The sequence below is a fragment of the Solanum stenotomum genome, chromosome 12 (genome assembly GCF_019186545.1).
Source record: "Solanum stenotomum isolate F172 chromosome 12, ASM1918654v1, whole genome shotgun sequence".
NCBI lineage: Eukaryota > Viridiplantae > Streptophyta > Magnoliopsida > Solanales > Solanaceae > Solanum > Solanum stenotomum.
This window is the reverse complement of record NC_064293.1, coordinates 44,468,899-44,490,874: the sequence shown is the minus strand read 5'-3', so window position 1 is coordinate 44,490,874 and position 21,976 is coordinate 44,468,899. Positions and strand designations below refer to the sequence as shown.

General features: G+C 29.9%; 2 protein-coding genes across 2 annotated transcripts; one reads left to right on the top strand and one right to left on the bottom strand.

The window, feature by feature from the left end:
- Positions 1–1,187: 1,187 nt before the first annotated feature.
- Positions 1,188–1,890, bottom strand: LOC125846402 (phytosulfokines 3-like). Its single transcript, XM_049525810.1, has 2 exons — positions 1,659–1,890; positions 1,188–1,521 (listed from the first exon to the last, which is right to left on the bottom strand). The coding sequence occupies exons 1-2, from the start codon at positions 1,776–1,778 to the stop codon at positions 1,393–1,395; spliced, it is 249 nt and encodes an 82-aa protein (XP_049381767.1). The 5' UTR covers positions 1,779–1,890; the 3' UTR covers positions 1,188–1,392.
- A 9,493-nt stretch (positions 1,891–11,383) lies between these two features.
- LOC125846399 (basic leucine zipper 43-like) lies at positions 11,384–11,999 on the top strand. The gene has a single exon (XM_049525807.1). It carries the CDS (start codon positions 11,427–11,429, stop codon positions 11,805–11,807), a length of 381 nt encoding a protein of 126 aa, XP_049381764.1. The 5' UTR covers positions 11,384–11,426; the 3' UTR covers positions 11,808–11,999.
- Positions 12,000–21,976: the final 9,977 nt, after the last annotated feature.

Below are 21,976 nucleotides of genomic sequence, written 5' to 3'. Positions count from 1 at the left end.
ATAATCAAAATTCTGAGAATGAGATGCAAGTTTGAGTATTCGATTTACGCATTGGTCTAAAGAGATTTTCATGATACCAGGGCGTTTTATTTTTCTACCTGGCCCAAGCTAAGCATTTTTCCACACGTGTAATGGTCCACACATTCTAGAATAAAATAGAAATTAAAATTTAATCCTAGTCTTCTTGTTATAGTATATTATTATTATTTTGGTTTTATACTTGTATATTCTTGTGGATATTCTGGAGGAAAACGAAATATGGGGACAATATGCATGCATCTCTAATTTGCTACTGCAGCTCTTTGGAAAACTCTAAATATGTAGTTGACAGAAATAGAATAGTCGTCTTGGTCGAAGCACATTTAGTACAGCAGCTTGACATTCTTTTATTTTTCTTCTTAACGATAACATATTTGTATTGATATAGTGCCACTTTGTAATCAACATGATCATGACTATGGACGAGGAACGTCCCCAATTGAAAATATTAGTCCAAAACTCCAGGACGGAGCCAGGTAGGGTCAAAGGGTTCATCCAAACCTCCTTTGGTGGAAATTACATTTTTTATACATGGTTAAAATTATTTTTGAATATATATTTAGTAGATGTTGAACCACCTATAGCTTCTTCTTCTTCTTCTTCATATGTTTACTTCTTCATATTTTAAATCTTCTAGAAAATTAGGGTTCAGTCACCTAGTACAGTTATGGACTTATGGTGGACGGATAAATTTGATATCTTGTACTATATTATATTACCAGCCGAAGATGAAAAATATCTCTGGATAAAACCAAATATATGTCAACTTTTAAGTCGTCATTCTTATTGGTACTTACTTGAATTCATGATAATATATTAATCACTACTCCATATATATTAGGATTTAGCCAAAAATAAGCATAGTACATACAAGTCCAACGCTCTCCTTTTATTAATTCAACAATTAACTACCGGTCTTCTCTTGTCTCCGTGGTCGAAATGCTGCGCTAACGTTGACGTGGAGTATTGCAATAAGTTTGATTATTTATCTTGGTACATACTTCTTTCATTAAAGATAGGTTTTCTCAGCAATTGTTTTTCAACTACTAGTAAGAAGTAAAAAAACTATATAGTGAACTTGCTCTACTAATGGATCAACTTGCATACAAGAAATCAAGTACATAAATTAAGTAATCGATCAACTTACATACACTAGGAACTTGATTTTGGATTTATTAGCGTACAGGAAAAATCAACATGAAACACACCAAAAGCAATACTATATAATATATGTGATAACTCACTCGTTCTATCACTACTTTAGTGAAACATAAATTAACGGAAAACTTAGGTCAATTAATCATTGTAAATCAAATCAACTGATCATTTTCGTCCTTGGGAATAGTACTTTCTTCAAGGGTTCTGATTTTGGGTATAGATATAGTCAAGATGAGCAGCCAAAGTCCTCCTTTCTAAACATTCTTCTTCCTGGACTCCTTTGCAACTCTCTTCCTTACCAACTTCCTTTGGTTCAACAACATCCTGAAATAATTCAAATTATTTTATACTAATACGAGACTAAATTATTTGTGAATAATAATAACGTTATATATTTAACAAAAATGTAACTAAGTATTTTAGATAAGATAATTACACAATTCAACAATCAGATTACGTACCTGGTGTTGAATATTGTTGAGAGTAGCCTCGTGAAATAGTGGCTGAGGGCGAGCAGCATAGGACAGGGCAAAACAGAGGAGAAGGATGATGAAGAAAAAGCTAGCAGATGCTTTAGACATGACTTATTATTTAGCTTTAGCTAGATGCTTAATTTTTTAGTACTATGCAGGAAGAGATGAAGAGGAATATATATCTTGTCTATAGCTCAATAAACTCTGTGTTGTGTGGTGGCATCAATTTATAATGAAATTGAGAGAATGACAATCACAAACTTCTAGTGTGAACTTGAATGAGTGAAAGGGAGACTTTTAACATATATCCATGTCAGGGAAATGACGATATTTTATCTTTAAGTGGACTACAATGTATGTAAAATACGTACCGAAGTTTTTTTCAGAATTAAAAAATGACCAGAGAAAGACATATACATCTGCAAAGGTAAAATTAATTTACTGGTAGATAAATAGATACGGAGTAATACCTATTTGTTTAATATATAGTCGTATTCCGATTGAAAGTAGCAGTATTTATATTTAATGATAATTGAAAATGGCATTGTATTGCTAAGAGTTTTAAGTATTGGGCTACCATGCCTTCTGGGGTCCGTTAAACGTGAATTATTGTTTTTATTTTCAAGTTGTTAAAGGGAATAGGAAAATCTGAATGAACACCATTAACTCGGAGATTGACATTTGAATTTGTTTCTCTCACTCAATTTTGTGACCTCTCCTCATCCATAATTATGACCCCTTCTTGTGGCCTAGGTTGAAGGAGTCTCAAAATAACGATAAATTATCTCTGTGAAATTAGTCCCTAATATTTGTGTCATGATAGATTGCAACATTCTTTTCCCAAGAACGTATGTAAGCGCGAGATGCTCCTTTCTCCCCTACTATAATTTGTAGGAACAGAATAATCCAAGAGTAATTCCAAACAAATTTATTAGTAGAAATCAAATTTCCAAGAGTGAGATGCAAGTTCGAGTATTAATATTCGATATAGACGTGAAGCAACGTACGTATGATATAATCAAGGTTTCTATATTTTAATGCATATATGATAGACATTCATTTATCTAGAACAGCCAAGAATGTTCTTTTATCGGTTTTCTTCATGATCAACCGTCTTCTTTTTATTACTTGTTCTTTTTTTAGGTGGTTGGGAATTTAAATTTTTTTTGTGTAGTCTTCTTGTTATGATTATTTAATTTGTGGTGCCGTGGGTTGTACGTAGTGTTATGGGGATATCTGGAGGACAGTGAAATATGGGGACCTGGCATGGGAATTTATTTCATGAACTTGTTATGGATACAGAGCTCTGAAAATGCTATAGAGTAGGTTACGTTGCAGAATCGCCGTTTAAAATGAAGAATATCTAGTAAAAGTTGACATTTTTGTTTCACATACTTAATGATGAATGAATAGTTCTTACATATTTATTGTGATATGTATAGGCCAATTTTCTTATCTGTCTCTTGATTATCATGGTCCCATATGATATGTTACTTATATTAAAAAATGAAAACGATCATTGTTAGGCTTGCATACCATTATATTAAGATGTTCTTAAAACAAAATAATCATCAGATAAAATTACCATACAGTTATAACTTCTTTTTTAAAAAATGAAGTTGCATGTGGTGGTGCATGGAAATTGGACATAATTTTTAATTTCAGCATTTCTGTTTAATCTCAACTTGATAAAGAGAGAAGCCGCTCCTTACGGAAAATTATATTATTTTTATATGAAAATAAAATAAAAATATATATAGTAGATATTGAATCTCGGCGTCTTTGGCTTCTTTGTTTATTTACTTTTTTATATTTAGAACATCGTTAATGAAAATCTTGACCCCGCCACTAACCCAATCAAACAACAAAGGTTACGTGCATTGAAGAGGTGCTAAGCTTTAGGCATAGCCAATTTGTAAAGGTGGTGATGGATACAAGAAAATATACCAGTGGTGCCTTATTTTAATTCAATTCAACTCAATCCACTCCACTCCACGGTCTTCTCCAACCGCAAAGGGTAGCTGCTTTAACATAAAGCGGACTAAGTAATGTGTTTAATTAACTTAATTAAGAAATTATAAATCATTATTCTAATGATCATGAGATGACCATCAAAAGAAGTACAACTTGATGGAAAGCTTTGAATATTCAAATACAATACGCTAACTGAATTAATAACTAAAAACGCACTTAATTAAATAGAGTTTTGGAGAAAAATAATAACCTAAATATGTCCTAATTACCAAAGTTGACCAAACGCGGAAGGCCATATATCTAAAAGTCATGTTTTCATATATACTTTTGCTTTAAAGAAATGGGATGTGACTTTAAAAAAACCAAAGTGAAAAGAATGTTTGAAGTTAAAAAGGGAAATATTCGACCAGTCAAAATCTCTGATCCGTTAAGCGCTTTCGGCCGCTAAAGCACAAATGCCTTCTTACAAATTGCTTAATTCCTACCTTTTGTATATTTTTCTTGCTTAAGCAAACAATGCTGTGTTTTATTATATATGCTGCATGCCAAAGAAACAAACAAAGAATTTAAGAATAAATTAAAATGTTTTAACAAGATCTTCTAAGATTGTGATTCAGCGTTTTTTTGACAACTTTAGTGTGACAACCATATGAGCTGACTAAGAGAAAGATTAATATGGGCAGGAAAAAGAGAAAGATTGATTTACTTTTGTATATAGGCCGACAAATTTCTGAAAAAATGGTTGCATATTACACTTTTGGCGAATAGTACATTGAAATGATAATGAAAAATGAAAGAGTTTAAGAAGTCATAACATAAGTTTACATGCGATGCACGTTTTTGCATTGGATGATATATATATTATGAAATGCAAATCCAAGAGCCAAGAGGTCTGTCTATTAGGCTAAAGCAGACAAGACAATACGTGTCATAAGCTTAGATTGCGACATTTAAAATCTGATGCGAAGTTAAACTTTCAGCATTCAAATAAATGCACGTATCCAAGACTCCAAGTATCCTGCTAGTTTAGAAGAGTGGATTGATTGAAGTGTGTTTACTGCATGTTTACTGTTTAATTATCAGCAATAGGAAAATACTTGTTAGCATTTATTTACATTAACTCAAACAATTTGATCTTAAGCGCTATAAATTAAAGTGGAAAATATATACCGATGATCAAATGATAAAAAAACATATAATATATATATATATATATATGATGTTCAAGACACGCATTTTGATGTTTGACTATCGATACAAAAGCTTCAAAGATGTTTTGAATACAATTCGTTTGCCTCCTAACAGTCAAACAAAAAAATGGCATAGCAAAACCTCATAATCATTTTATGTTTGACAATCCAGGGTGGCCACTATATCTATTTCAGAACAATTTGTCGTAAAGTATCTCTTTTTTTGTTCACTTTCTTTTTTCTGAAATTCTGCAGATAGGCATGATAAAAATGATGACTTGCTTGCTTTAGCTATTGGTCTTGCATCTATTAATGTGCAAATTGACATTTGGTGCCAATATTCAAAGTGCGACTAGAGAAATGGAAAGGTTCAAAATAAAATAAAGAGGTCGATCATGAATTGCTTGTCAATTGTTATCATGAATGCCACTATATATAATGCTTGTACTATGGAGGAAATTTTTACCCCATACAAGGAATTTTAGTTCTCAATTAACATTTAAAATGAGACATATTTGCTTCCTCAAATTCCTGCAATAAATGCATTTGATAAGTTGTTAAATTTAAGTTGCTCTTATTATCACTAACCTAATGTTCCAACTCGAAATTAATTAGCCCCTGAAGCTAGCGTCTTAATTTACAAAAGAAATTATCGATATATCAATTATAATTCTCAAGTCTTTTAACGCTAGCTAACAAATTACAATTGTACAGCTACTTTTTATCAGTATTTTTCAAATGGAACTGATAAGGAAAAGTAAGCTATATTCAGAATTCACATGCACATGGCATCAATATAAAACCAAAAATATAAATAAATGAAAATGGATTATATATATTAGGCCCATGTCATTATAAGATCTTTGATCATCCATTAATTAAAGTAGAAATGAGGGATGTGCGCTATCCTTGATGTATGAACACTTAAAATCATATGTTGTTGAATGACGATTAATAGTAATTATCACAAAACGTGATTGTTAACTATTGTGGACTTAAAAAGGAAACCTTTGAAAGTTTGAATTGTTATTTTATTATTCCCACCATAACTCCATCAGTAATCTATGTACAAGTCTGGTCCCCATAAATTTTAAAATAATTGAATACTTCAAATTAAATAATTTGTTATGTATTGGGTTAGTTTGGTTGGTCAGAATTGTGGATTATATACGACAGTTTAATTATAACCATTGAACTATCTCAAGTGTTACATTGATGTTGCTGAGAGAGATATCACCAACAGGCTCCCTATTCGGGTTGTAATAGAAAATGTAGCCGTCTTATATTTTCGAGCTCAAGTTTTCTCTACTTTAAACACTATTATTATAAATTAACAAATGTGAAATCATTTGGCCAAGATCTGGAACAACAAAATCAAGATTCAGTGAAGTTATATCATCCACCACCTTTAGCATCAATTGTTTTTTGCGGACATTAATTACTCACTTCGTATATGCCTGATATATACATGAATAATGCAGTAGAAACCAAACATATTATGAAATTGTAATATTTCTAGAAATATTATAATAATATTGAAATATCATTTTGCTAATGTGTTGCTATTTAAGTTGATCAATTGTGACTTGCAATTAAGCCAATGTTCTAAATTCAAATTAGTCCCTAAACTATCTTAATTACAAGATATTTTTCCAACCATGGTATAAATTATTACATGTTGGTAAAATTTATCATGTACTTTATAGTATAAATATAATTTGTTGCAAAGTTAGATTATAGTTACAGTATTATTTATGATATAGATTTATGGGATAAATATACATGATAAAATTTATTACATCAAAAGAATTTTTTTTTTTTGTAAGAGAAACGTTTATTAAAAATGTATATATATTTGTTGTATATGAATTAGGAAATATTTTTCCATCATATCAAAGTTCAAACACATCCGTACTCTATTCCTCTTTCTTTTGAGTTGATTCAGGTCACAGTTCATAAAGAAATAGCCCAATCGAATTTGTGAAACTTTATCCTGCAAAATATAATGGCCCAACTAAGTCCAATTGGACTCGTCATATATCCATACCGGACTTATTAGTCGTGACCCAATTCTTTGTTGCTCATTTTTTTCATAATAGATGCCCTTAATATTGGGAAAATTGTATAAAATAACAAACTATTAATTCAAATTAAATGATATAACCACAGTTTGATTTAATTGTAACCCATAGCATATTGTTGTCATTCGTCTCTCTCCCTGAAATTCTCGCTCGTCACTCTCGTTTTTCGCTGGCTCCCTCGCCTCTCTCACTTTTATACAAACACAAATATATAAAATGTGTTTGTATTTGTATAAAGTGAGAGAAAACTGTATATATACATATCTTTTCGTTCACATCTCTCACTCAAAGAAGTTGCTCGCCACTTTCCTAGATCTCGCTCTCCACTCTCACTCACCTCTCTCACTTTATACAAACACAAATGTATAAATTGCGTTTGTGTTTGTATAAAGCGAGAGAAAATTGTATATACAAATACAAATATATATATTTTCGTCCTATACACTTATAATTATACAAATACAGGTCTTTCCCTGCCCAGTTTTCTTTTGTCTTTCTCTCTTCCTCGCTTTATACAAACACAAATTATACAATTGATTATTTTGTATATGTATACCGAAACAAATTATACAATTGATTTTTTTATATGTATACCAAAATATACATATTAATAGTCATAGCAAACATATAGAATACAAATATGATTTTTATGTTTGGTAAACCTAAAATTTACTCCCTAATATTTTTGTTTTTCTTTTCCTCGCATAATTTGCTGGAATTAATTAAGACATCAGAATCAGGAGACTTGTGAAATACTGCAATTCGAATTAGTTGTTTTGATAACTGTGCTATATATCTTTTGATCAAATTAGAAGAAGAAGAAGAAGAAAAAAGAATGTTTTCAGGGGTAGCTGGTAATCTCTAATTGGACAAAAGAATGTTGGTCTGGTCTCACCAACTCTTGAGACTTGGAATAAAGTTTAGAGCAACTTTCAAATATAGTAAATAAAAAAATAATATTTATATGATATAACAAAGTTTGTATAATTGTGTTCCATAGCAAATATATATATGAATATTCGCTATACATATACAATTGAAAGCTATGTCTATTTCGCTATACATATATACAAAAAAGAAGCAATTGTATAATTTGTTGGCTCCTCTTCAGATTTGTATAATTTTACTGGCAGGTCATTTGTATAAATTGTTGTTAGCCTCTTGTTTGTATAAATCGTTGACAAAAATATTTGTATATCAAAAATCGCTCTCTTTCGCTTTATACAAACATAAATTATACATTATACAAACATAAATTATACATTATATTTGTATAATCTGTGTTTGTATAAAATGAGAAAGAGAGAAAGGCAAAAGAGAACTAGGCAGGGGAATATTTTTATTGTATAATTATAAGTGTTTAAGACGAATATATATGTATTTGCATGTGTATATACAATTTTCTTTCGTTTTATACAAACAGAAACACAATTTATACATTTATGTTGTATAAAGCGAGAGAGGCGAGCGACAGAGAGAGCGAGCGAGAGTTTGAGGGAAAGAGGCGACTGGCAAACAATTTGTTATAGGGCACAATTAAATTAAAATGTGATTATACCATTTAATTTGAATTAATAGTTTGTCATTATGTACAATTTTCCCTAAAGTTTATGGGTTTAACTTTTAAATACTGAATCATTTGTATTTTGCAATTTTTAATCATGATCCATTAAATTCAGATAAATTTAAAACTTAATAATAACATCCGCCCCTAAAGTATTACAAGTAACAATTAATCTGAGGAAAAACAAATGATGACCTAAGCACATATCAAGTCTTCACTTCTTTTTAGTATTAACACTGGATAAATATAACGGCAAACTTCATAAATCCCACCAGTTTAGGTTCTAATTATTAAGATTTTTGATAGTTTCAAATATTATTTTCTTTATCATATTTTATGCTTACGATACATGAGTTTGAATCCACGAGATACATGTATCTGCAGGATGGATAATTATGAAAATATAAATTAATCAAATTCCTTAATATAAGACGAAAATCAAGGAATGTATCTATGTATAACTAATTTCATTTTATCATTATTTGAAATAATAAATTCAATAATATTATTAATAAAAAAACAAAAACATGTATATGCTAGTCATGTAATTTGATTAATTTCATTTTATTACTCTTAAAATAATAAATTTATTTATTTGATGTATCTATTATTAGTATATGATGTATCCCAAAAACTAAACACTTAGATACATGAGTATCATACAAGTATACTCATATGTATCATAGAAGTATGTAGTATTAATTTTGTGTATTTGTTATATGTGGTCTAGTCTTAATTTCATGTATCTATTTATATGATGTAATATTAATTTCATGTATCTTTTATATTTGTCTAGTATTAATTTGATGTATCAAGTATCAATTTCATACATTATATTCAAAACATGTATCTCGGATACATAGTAAACATATACATATAATTATGTGTATCTAAATATGGAATGTAACTGAAATGCATGAATTTAGGAACAAATCACGACGGTAGATCAATATCTGTGTTATCATTAATCAAAAAAAAATCATTCTCTTTTTAGCATATGACATTTTTTTCTCATAGATATATATGATTTCTTAACTCGGATACACAAACTCTTAACTAAATACATGTACACCTGATGTGCATCCAACATTGTTGCACTTGATGTGTACTTAATGATGTATTTATTCTGTTATCTTAAGCCTGACGTAATTCTTCCATCTTGATTTACGTCTTTCCTATACTTAGATCTATTCCCAGCTTGAATGTTGGCAGATGAAGAGACAATCCCTTCAACGAAAAATTCATGAATGAAAATAAATAAAGTTGTTTGATTTAGTATAATATTGTTCATGTGCAATACCTTTGACAAAAATCATCCAATTTTAGGATGGTCGGCTATTAAAGTGTTTGAGAAACAACAAAATCAACAAATATAAAACCTAATTTGAAAAACTTTTTAAAATTGTACTTCAGATTATTGTAAACTTTAACTCATTACAAAACTAAGATACATGAGAATAATAAAACGATAGAAACAACCTATATGTATAATGTTGATTTGAACATATAAACATGTATTGAGAGGATGAAGGAAGAAAGAAAGAGAAGATGAAGAAAGAAAGAGGGTTGATGGACGTGGGGTGGGGGGGGGGGGGGGGNNNNAGAAACACTAGATGTAGTAGAAGTATTTTGACTTATTAATGAATCATTAATTAAGGAGTTTAAGTTTAGGATATTATTCAATATCATATATTAAGAATTTTGTGTATCTGATTAAATTTTTAAAAATATATGATATAAATATTAAAAGTGGTAGCATGTATAATTATTTTAAACTAGAGGTAAATATAGTATGTATGATTGTAATGTATGTATAGTTAAGTAGTTTTTATTAAATATAATGGCCAGAGAATGGGTAGTCCATCGCTTTCTTAAAAACTTTATTACTCTCTCCATCTCAATTTACTTAGTATATTATTTTTCTACCAGTTATCATTAAAAGATATATATTACCATCTTTTTAAAATTAAAATAATTTAATTTTAAAATTCCTTTTATTATCTTTATTAAAATGAGTTATATTCACACTAATTTCTAAGGTCTAAGACCACGAATTAAATTTTAAAATGTTTTTCTTTCTAAATTTAATAACTTGTTAAATAATGTCAGGTAAACTAAGACTGAACCGTATCAATTTCAGCTCATCAGCAAAGCCGGAGCCGAGCCACGTAAGCACCTTTTCAAATTATTGGCTCCTCACGCGCACAACTCAAATCAAATATGACACGTAGGCAACGTGTCCCCACCCCAGTGGGGAGTGACATAAAATAAAATTTAAAAATTAAATTTGAAAAGATTTTTTTTTTGAAGGGTAGGGTAGAGATAGTAGGGGTTGGGTGAGGTAAAAATAAATCAAAGAATTTGAAACATTTTTCAAATGTAATTTTTAAATTTTTTATTTTTTTGTTTGATAGGGGGGGGGGGGGGGGNTTAAAATATCTCCAGATGTTCAACTGTTAAATTGTTTTGAATATAATATAATAATAGTAATTTATAAAATTTTAAAATATTTATATATAAATAATAAAGTAAGCAAAAAAAACTTATTCAAGGCGAACGAGACGGGTTTATTTGGGACGGGGCAAGAGAGATTGAAAATAGAAAAAAATGTTATGCGAGACGATACAGAGCAGGTTGAAAATTTTATAAATTTGACAAAACCCGCCCCGCACGCGGCCCATTGCCATCCATAGTCCCACTTTTTTTGCTCCTTCGTGACTAAGCTGAATTGTTGGGTCCCAAGTACTTGTGTCACCAAAAGTCTACTTTTAAATGGACCCCACGTACTAGTGCCACATTACTCAAAAGTTTTAGCAAATTACAAAAATATCCCTGGTGGAACACACCCTACTCTTTCCCGTTTCCCAATAAATACTAAACTCGTGACATTACTACTTCACTTTTCTCCTCCTAACTACCCACCCCCCTTAGAAGCGATTTTCCGACCATGTTGTCCACTTTGCCGGCCACTGCTCTGTCCGCCGATGGACTTTTCCACAATACATCTCCGGCTTTTGATGGCGGGTTCACCCCTAGGGAATGTATCGAACCGGCTATTCTATTCCCACAAGAAGTGGAAGAAGAAGAACCGGTTGTTTCGCCAAAGGTTATTTTAAACTCCGATTCAGGGTCTGATGACTCCAAACTGAATTCTGTTCACTCTAGTTCCAGTTCAGATGACCCGGACCGGAATAATAACAAGTCGAACCGGTGTTCTGACGAGAGAAAGCGGCAGCGCACGACATCGAACCGGGAATCAGCAAGGCGGTCCCGCATGATAAAGAAAATGCATCTGGAGATCCTGCGGAACCAAGCGAACCGGCTTTAAGTAGGGAAACGGTTACGATTAATTACTCACCAGAGTGAGAACGATATATATATTTGCATCCTTAAATTCCTGCAATGATAAGTTGCTCTTGCAATCATTAACCTAATGTTCCAACTCCAAATTAATTATCCCCTAAAGCTAGACTAATATATTCCCAAGTCTTTTTATGCTTATAAATTACAAATTCAACTACTCCCCTTTTATCAGTATTTTTTCAAATGGAACTGCTAAGGAAAAGCTCCTTTACTGTTACGCTACATAAAAACTGTAGTCAGAATTCACATTCATATGGCATCAATGCAAAATAAATAAATAAATAAATGAAAAATGGATTATATTAGTCCCATGCATATCATTATAAAATCTTTGATGATCCATTAATTAAAGTAGAAATGAAGGGAGGCGCGATCCTTGATGTATATATGAACACTTAAAATCATATGTTGCATGACGATTAATAGTAATTATTCACAAAATGTGATGATTAACTATTGTGGACTAAAAAGGAGACCTTTGATAGTTTGAATTGTTATTTTATTATTCCCACCCTCAGTAATCTATATACAAATCTGGTCCCCATTAATTTCAAAATATTTGAATACTTCAAATAATTTGTTGGCTTAATTAGGTTTGTCAGAATTGTGGATTATATACGACAGTTTAATTATAACCATTGAACTATCTCAAGTGATACGTTGATGTTGCTGAGAGAGATATCACCAACAGGCTCCCTATTCGGTTTGTAATAGGAATTGTAGCCGGCTTATATTTTCGAGCTAAAGATTTCTCCACTTCAAACATTATGATAAATTAACAATTGTGAAGTTATTTGGCCAAGTTCTGGAAAAACAAAATCAAGATTCAGTGAATTTATATCATCCACCACATTTAGCATCAATTGTTTCTTGCGGATATTACTCATATCGTATATGCTTGATATATACTTGAATAATGCAATGTAATGTAGAAACCAAACATATTACGAAATTGTAATATTTCTAGAAAAAGTTAAAAGAATATAATAGGATGGAAATATCATTTTGCTAGTGTGTTGGTATTTAAGTTGATCAGTTGTAACTTGCAATTAGTAAGCCAATGTTCTGATTTCAAATTAGTCCCTAAACCATCTTAATTACAAGATGTCCAACCATGGTATAGATTATTATGTTGGTAAAATATACCATGTATTTTTATTGTATAAATGTAATTTGTTGCAAAGTCAGATTATTGTTATATTTATGATATAGATTTATGGGATAAATATTCATGATAAAATCTATTATATTTATTTTTTTGTAAAAAAAAACGCTTATTAAAATTTTACACATATATTTGTTGTGTATATCAAAGTTCAAACACATCCGTACACTACCGTACGAAATAGCCCAATCGAATTTCTGAGACTTTATTCTGCAAAATATAAAGGCCCAACTTAGTCTAATTGGACTCGTCATATATCCTTACCGGACTTATTAGTCGTGACCCAATTCTTTGTTGCGCATTTATTGGGCTCGGAAAATCAATTTTTCATAAAAGATGCCCTTAATCTTTTCCTCTCATAATTGAATGGAATTAGTATAGTTAAGATAAAGATCAATCAGACAACAGAAGCATATGAAATACTGTAATTCGAATTACATCTTTCGACAATTGTGCTAAATATCTTGTGGATTACAAATTCCATGTCTAATCAGACAAAAGAATATTGGTTTGGTCTCATCAACTTTTGAGACTTGGAGTATTTGATAGTTCTCGTCTTTAATTTACTTCATTCCATAGGTTATCCCTTAATTACCAGTTGCCCCTAAAAACATTCTTCTTTTCTTCTTCTAATTTGATCAATACGATAGTTAATTTCCTGTAGAAAGTGCATCTAATTATCATACTTATTACCTGACCTAAAAGAAAAGAGTTGCACAATTTTTTCACATGTTAACTCGACTAATCGCTTTTATCTCTCATTTAACACAACTAATTAAGCAATGAGTTAACTAAAATAAAGAGATTTATTTTTTCAAAATAACTTTTAAAAATTTCTTCGTCAGCAATATCTATCGGAAATATCATGACTTTGTATGTGAAGTAGTGATAGTTGAGTGAATTTTCTATTACAAAACAAACTAAAGTTGAGCGGCCTTTTAAGGTAATTATCATTAATTGAGTGATTTTTGTGTCATAAAACAAAGTTGCATGACTTGTTGAAATAAAAATTGTTAGTTGAGTGACTCTATGGTAAATTACAGATGGTTTAATAAATTATTGATATAAGTATATACATTTAATCACCCCTAATGATATTTTGAGTCGTAATAAACACACAGGCCTGCACAATTTAAATCATGACACTTTGATGAGAAGAAATTCTTGGTGTTGTTTACATGAGGAAGTAAATAATATCCTAATGGCACGCCAATAATCATATACTTAAATTCTACTTGATTATAAAAAGCTTAGCGTAAAAATTGTAAAACCTCAATTGATCATTTTACAACAAATTTAAAATTACAATTAGAATTAGAATGAAGAAAGCGCTTACGTGCGGCGTGGACCTCCTTTGGTGTCAAAAAAGTTCGATGGTTACACCAAGAGAAGTGCCAGAAAAATCAATCAAAAGTTGTGGGACAGTGGTCTCCAAGAGGGTTGATGGCGTTGCGACTCGGCTTATTAGCGGAGTCGCCGCGGCATTTTTTGTATCATTGGAACGTTGTTCGTGCGTTTATATTGATACTAAACATGATTCCGATGATGTAGGAGAGAGTTGTACATTGATGATCACTGAGGTTAATGTTGGGCAGCTCAAAAATATTGCTAATCCATTATTTACCCAGGAAGAAGAACATAAACATGATCAAGGTTAATGGAATTTATTATAACATACACTGCTAGGGTTGGCAAAATGGGTAAAATATATATATATATATATATATATATTGTTATCCGCTCGATTCCACCTCTATTCACGGCCAATATACAATAACGTCGAATAATGTTCTTATTTGATGCAGCTTGGGAATCTTTTTAGATGTTTACCTTAGTTAAGAAAATTTGGCGAGGATTTATATTGTACGTTGTTTAATTAGAGTAAGTATTATAATTCTTATCATGTGTTGTATATGTACAGAGCGTTGAATGATTAATTTCAGTTACTTAAATGGTTTATAGACATCTCAATTTAATTTGTTTTTATGATTGTGGTGTCAAGGTCAACTTTCATGTACCTCGACTAATTCTACAAAATACCTGCCACCTCCTACCAGCAACAGGTATCAAGTAACTTTGCCCACCAAGAATAGAACAGATGGAAAGAATCACCAAGTGTTTTTTATTTATGCTGAATTTTGAATCTATTAGACATTTCACTTTTCTTGGTGAAGTGCATTTAAAATTTGGATTAAGTTCAAAATTCAGGAAAATTTGGTCCAAATGTAAAATAAATAGTATTAGCTAATTTAAGTCGGCAGATATATACATGGATTTGATTGATTTAAGTCAGACCGTCTAGCTAAACCTAATTACGAGCTTAATTACTTTATAATCTAATATCTATTAGGATATTATCACTTATTGAGATTTGAGACTAGTGTGACGTCCTATATATCGTCCTTCATTAAACATCTAAAAAAGAAGAATATGTGGGTGCAATGTACCAAATCAACTTGGAGAGAAGCTTTTTACTGTTAAGATATGGTGCTTTGGTAAGACCTAGCTATAAACTTTTCTAAATGTTGAATTAATGGTGCTTTGCTACGATTTAATTGGATTAGGAAGTTGGGACCAATAGTAAAGAAGACATAAAGATACACAACAAGTCTCTAATCTAAATTACTAGAAAGCAACAAATAGTACATGCATTCCCTTTTATTCAACATCAAATAAAAGAAAGCAAACCACGTATAAGATTTAAGGACTGAAATCATGTTTAAATGGAATATCTAGTACGTACTCCTTAGAAAAAGAAAAATTATATATCTGTAAAGTAAATCCAATAGTGAATCTTTTGTACAAGAGTTTTAATTCGAGAATAATGGCTTTTGACGCACAGGAAAAGACGCTTCGTGTTTCCAAAGGTGTCTCGTTTCAAATTTTTGTCTTCAATTTATAATTTGTTTAAAAAAAAAATCAAGGGGAATAGCCAAATAGCTTAGATTGCCCATCTATAATAAGTTTAACATTTGCTTATATGACAAAACTTATGATTAGTTGAGCAAGTTTACTATGTTGAAATATTTAGAACTTCTGTCTTATAGGTAAAATTAATTTATGTCAATTGTGCAACAAAACTTTTGCGTAGCGAATTTTCTAAAGAAGAGGCTATTTTTTAAGGTCATTTGAACTAATTAACCCTTTGACGTAAGTGTCTTTTTTGAAACTAATTTAATTCAACTGAATATCAGCCAGCCGTCTGGATGTGAGGGATTGGATAAGTTAATTGATTGGTTAGTTTCTTTTCACTTTTATACAATTCCTTTGAAGAGTTTTACATTGACTAAAATTCATCCAACTAGCTGCAAAGCGTGTTTTTTCCCTTCAGATTTTGATTGAAATACATACGTCCAAATACAACTTCAACTATTAAATATTATTCTTTTCGTTTTAATTTATCTTTTTCAGTCCATTAAAATGAGAATACATATGACAATTCTTTAATTCAAACTTTCTACATAGCATATTTAAGATCATAAGATTAAAATACTGTATCTTTAATTTAAGACCACAAAATTTTCAAAAATCTTTGCTACTTAACTTCTTCTTTTTCAGATTATAATCAAAAACGTATTCAAACACAATCTTAATTAGATTCATATCTTTTTATTCCTTATTGCATGACACACGTTAAAACTGAAGAGGGTGCAGTGTTAACAAAGAGAAGAAGTTTCTACAAAGAATTAAGCAGATGAGAGTAGTTTGTTGTTGATTGTCTGAAGAAAAGTATATATTGTAGTTAGAAAAGGTCTTTCAATTTAAAGTAGTGTCAGCTTTTTTTTTTTCCAGAATAGTGCATGTGTAGAACATGCTTGGTCTAAAGTGAACTCCTAATTAACAGCCGCCCATGCACTCTCTTTGATTTTCAAACCCACATGCATCAACTTTCTCCTAAAAAAAAAACGCGATACTCCAATACTCTATCTTTGCCTTTTTATTATACTCCCCTCATTCTACTCTGTTGTGATGCATATTTCATTTGGATAAACAAAATTCTAAAGAAGAAAGAATTAATCAATAATCAATTATGATCTACGATAAGTCATATGTATTTATATGATTACAAACAAATATTTTGTCATAATTATATATATATTTTAAATATAAGCATCATTTTTTGAAACAGAATAAAATTTTGAAAAATTTATCAAAATGTATAGTTTGGTCAAACTTATTTATCCATATAGATGTTCATACAAATAGGCGGACAAATTTATTGTTTATTCTTTTCGTCGATATACATAAATTATATAATAATTATACACAATTATACAAATATTATGCATATATTACGCATCTGTCGATTATTTTAAAGTTAATTAATTGAGTGAACGACGGCTATATACAAGTCAATTCTCCAATATAATATAAAATTTATGTACTGATTATGTATATTATATATAGAAATATGCATATATATTATACATTTAATTTGCTGACTATTTTGTAAATTAAACTAGATCATCCAAATCCAAAGACATTCAAACGGTTACTCAAAAAAAATAAAAAATTATGGCAAACACCGGACAGAGGTTCGGTAACACTTTGTAATTTAACTAACAATATAATATACAAGAGTTTGCTTTCACAGCCGGCCGCTAATTACTTGCCATACACTTTTCTGTATGTCATATTGTAACAAGTACCTTCTTCTGATCATATTTTATAAAGTCGGCATACTTAGCTAATTAAGTTTCATTGTCTATGTGATGCTTTATTATGTCCTTCCCATTAATATTTTAATATTGAGTAGTATACTACAAGATTGAATCAACCACATATATATATAGTTCTTTTTAGTGCACCTGAGCTCTCATGTCCACTTTTGGATTTCAATTTTTTTTTCCCTTCTTAATTACTCACATACTTAACCTAGTCAGTGATATTAAATTGAGCTTGTGAGATTTACGTTAGTTAACCTGATTAAGTGATTATTAATGATATTTGAACTTGTGATAGAATTGTCAACCTTTTAGCCATTTGATTGTTTCCTTAAAAAATAATAAAATCTCCTATAGATATTTGCGCCGTTTAACGTACTTTCTCAAGGTAACGCTGGAGGATAATTAATGACTATATAGTTCCGTATATATTACACACTACACGAAATAAGATTTAATAACTCAAAAAACTACTCAATTTTGAGAATTTATTTAGAAAAAATAAATTTTGTTTTGTATCAATAAAATCACTCAACTTAGACTTTTGTATCAAAAAAATCATTCATGTAAATTTATCATTAACTAAATATTAACATGATAAAATAAATTATATTTTATTCTCAAAATTAAATGATCTTTTAAGATATTAACTTTTAAATAAATAATTTAATTTAATAGTTGCTTCTCCTTGGCAACTGTTGACCCTCTCTTTCCTTTCTCACCCCAAAATAAAATATAGTACTCATTAATTAGGTTTATTAGCACACCTCTAACTGTATTCGGCCCATGTCCAGTGCCTTTATCATCCAGTTGGTCCAGTCCTCCTTTAATCTGCTGCCATTTGTCACATAATGATCTAAGGGTCAATAATTATTTAACCAAAACAACCTCTTAAATTATGATTAAGCTACAGTAGTTGAGAGTAAATGGGTAGAAGCTATTTGCACTTAGTAGTTGAGAAACAATAATTTCCTGCTCTTGGTTAACTGAGAAAAACTAAGTTACTATATAGTTTTTCATCTCATATTAACGAACACCTATATAATAATCGAAGAAATTTCTTGCTCTCTCTTAACCGTCTGATGGTAAGAAACAAGAACAATAATGTTATTTAGCTTTAGAAATTTCTTGTGGCCATTGTAATACACTTCAATTTTATTAAGAAGTTGAATGTATAGAGAAATCTAGGAAGAGTTATTAAATAATATGAAAATAATGGAGTTTTTAGTTTGAAAGAAATTGGGTTTGTGATGGAAATTAAATGATTTTCGGAAAGAACGTGAAAAAAAAATGAAAAAAGGAAAACAAAGCAGTGATTGATCAAAAAGATCCTCTCCTATATACATGTAGTTAATATGAAACAAAAAGAAATTAAAAAAGATAATGTAGCTTAACCATGATTTAAAAGATTGTTTTGGTTAAATAATTATTGACCCTTAGATCATTATGTGACAAATGGCAGCAGATTAAAGGGGGACTGGACCAACTGGATGGTAAAGGCACTGAACGAGCCGCATCCCCTCTGGATTAACTAAAATATGTATTCTAAATAACATAACGTCTAGAAAACCTCACGCTATGTTATCCCCATTTTTTAACAGGATTAAAATCGCCTAGTGGTTAGCAAAGGATTGTTGTGAATCATACCGCTATACAAATATTCAAAAGATATGAAGCTATTTATTTGCGAAATTCAAATAAAATAGATTTTGAAACATCATAGACAACTGAAAAATGAGAATAATTTCATATATGAACATTTAAGTTAATCCGCAAAACATATTTTATTTTATTTATTTATTTTAGGAGTTAATATTATTCAATTTTAGGAATAAAAAATAATTTATTTTGTCATGACAAATTTTATTTAATGAGAAATTCAGTTGAATGATTTTACGGATACAAGGATTTAACTTGAGTGATTTTATTGATACAAAACAAAGTTCAATGACTTTTTTAAATAAATTTTCAAATTTGAGTGACCATTTGAGATATTAACCCCGCGAAATAAGGAGTCAGCTACGATTTTTTTTTTATGAAACAACAAAAATCTCATGTTAATCCCATTTAGCTAAGAATTAGCGATGAATTTTACGAAAATGAAAATCTAATTAGCTAGGAGCTCTTTTGCAACATATTAGCAAGGAATTACAGATAAATTTCTTAGTGATCAATTCCATATTTTTCTAATGCTGGTAGTACTAGGAAATTATACGATAGAAGAGTTATATACGTATCCAATCCTTTTCGGTGCGACCAGATGTGCGATGCTCTTTTGGTGCATAAATAAGGAATTTCCAAAGTGAAAGTGAGAGAATATTTTATAAACATCAAAATAAGAGATGGAACAAAACAAAAGAATTAAAACCTTATCATGATGAATTGAACTAGTAGACAACGTACGTGTCTGTTCTTCATACCCTGAAGTCCATTTCATGTCCTATTAAAGAATAAAGTTCCCTTGACTTTGGAGGCACTCTCTGTTTAATGGAACCAAATTAAAGAAATTAATTGCTTTTTATTTTATATACGTGTTGTAATATGTGATTGAGGACAAAAAAAGAGCTTTGAATGTCAGCCTCAGGAATATTAAATGGATTCCCTCTCCTTAATTATTGATTTTTGAAAAAGAAATTGTTTTGGATTTCATATTTGGAGCGTTCCCTAATGTTAGCTAGTCTTTGTTTAGGCTTGGACTTTAGAAAAATAGGTGCAATTAATATCTTATTATATGAAGATGAAATTGAAAGACAAAAACATGTTGGTTTTTCGTTATATTCCGAGAATCGGCCCAATTGTTAATGATGCCTCTAAAGACAATGACGTGTTAAGAATAATTGAATATATGCAGGTTCTTTATTAATTCATTATTGTGGAAAAGGGAAACAATCATAAACTCCNCCCCCCCCCCCCATAATTTACAATAAATTATACTACTTTACAAATTAAATAAAAAATTAAATTTAGAATCTGTACTAATTAACTATAATTTAACAATAAGAAGTTAACTTAAAATCATATATATTTATATATATATATATATATATATATATATATTGAAAGAGTTAAAGTTTTATTGCATATATATATATATTAAGAGTGCAATGATATGCGTATTTATTACATTGTTGTATTTATTATTGCAAAAACATTTCAATCGAGGTATGATTTAAGTTAAGTTTGTATCTTTGGGATCTCCTCAATCAACATATATATGACAGTTTGAATAGGATGGTGCCAAAGTTATTGAAGAGTAGAGAAGGGAAACTATAACATTATAAGTTTAAGTTTAATTACGCGTTTGGCCATGCGATATTATATCACGATTTGAGATAAAATTAGTGTTTGGACATGCGATTTTATGCAGATTTCATCTCCTGATTTGAAATCACGAGATGGAATACCATATTCTCCAAAAATCATGATATGAGAATTCTATAATCATGATTTGAGATTTTTTTAAATACAAAAGTTGACCCACAAATTTATATTTTGTGAAAACAACCCACATTATATTTACTAAACATTTATTTCATATGTAAATCAAATTAATAATCACATCATTACTTTTTAAAATTTATTATACTCACCAAACATAAAATTTATTATTGCTTTCAATTTGGTGAATGTAAATGATAAAGTAAGATTTGATTTGGTGAATATAAATACAAACATAGGGAGTAATATTGTTTTGTTTTTTCATAAAATAAAATAAAATCTCTTTTGACTACATATGAAAATGTTTAAAGCAATTTAATATGAAAAAGGATAAAATTGATGATGTATGTTCGATAATCACTACTTCCAATATGTTTGATTTTAGCACGAAATTAATGCATTGAAAAGATTGAACCAACAAATGGCTCAAAGTAACAATGTTGGTTTGTATTCTCGGTCATATGATAGAGAAATGCAAGTTCAACGTGAGAAGATTGTTCGTATTGTGTGGGAGAATTATATTAAAGACTAATACACTACAATTTATGTTATTGAATTAAAGTTTGATCAATTAAAGTTAGATGAAATAATTAATTAAGTGGAGAACAGATAGCTTTGTAATACTCTATTATGCAATTTTATAAATTTTTATTTATTTGATAAGATTGAATAAAGAATTGGAGCTATTTTAATAGTTTTACAACTTATGCAATTTTTATGTTTATGAGAAAATATACAACACAAAAATTTCTTATCGCATGTTCAAACAAAACTTCAATTTTATCTCATAATTCCATATTATAATATCATATCATAATTCTATATCGCATGGCCAAACTACCCTAAAAGTCTTTGACCTAACCATGA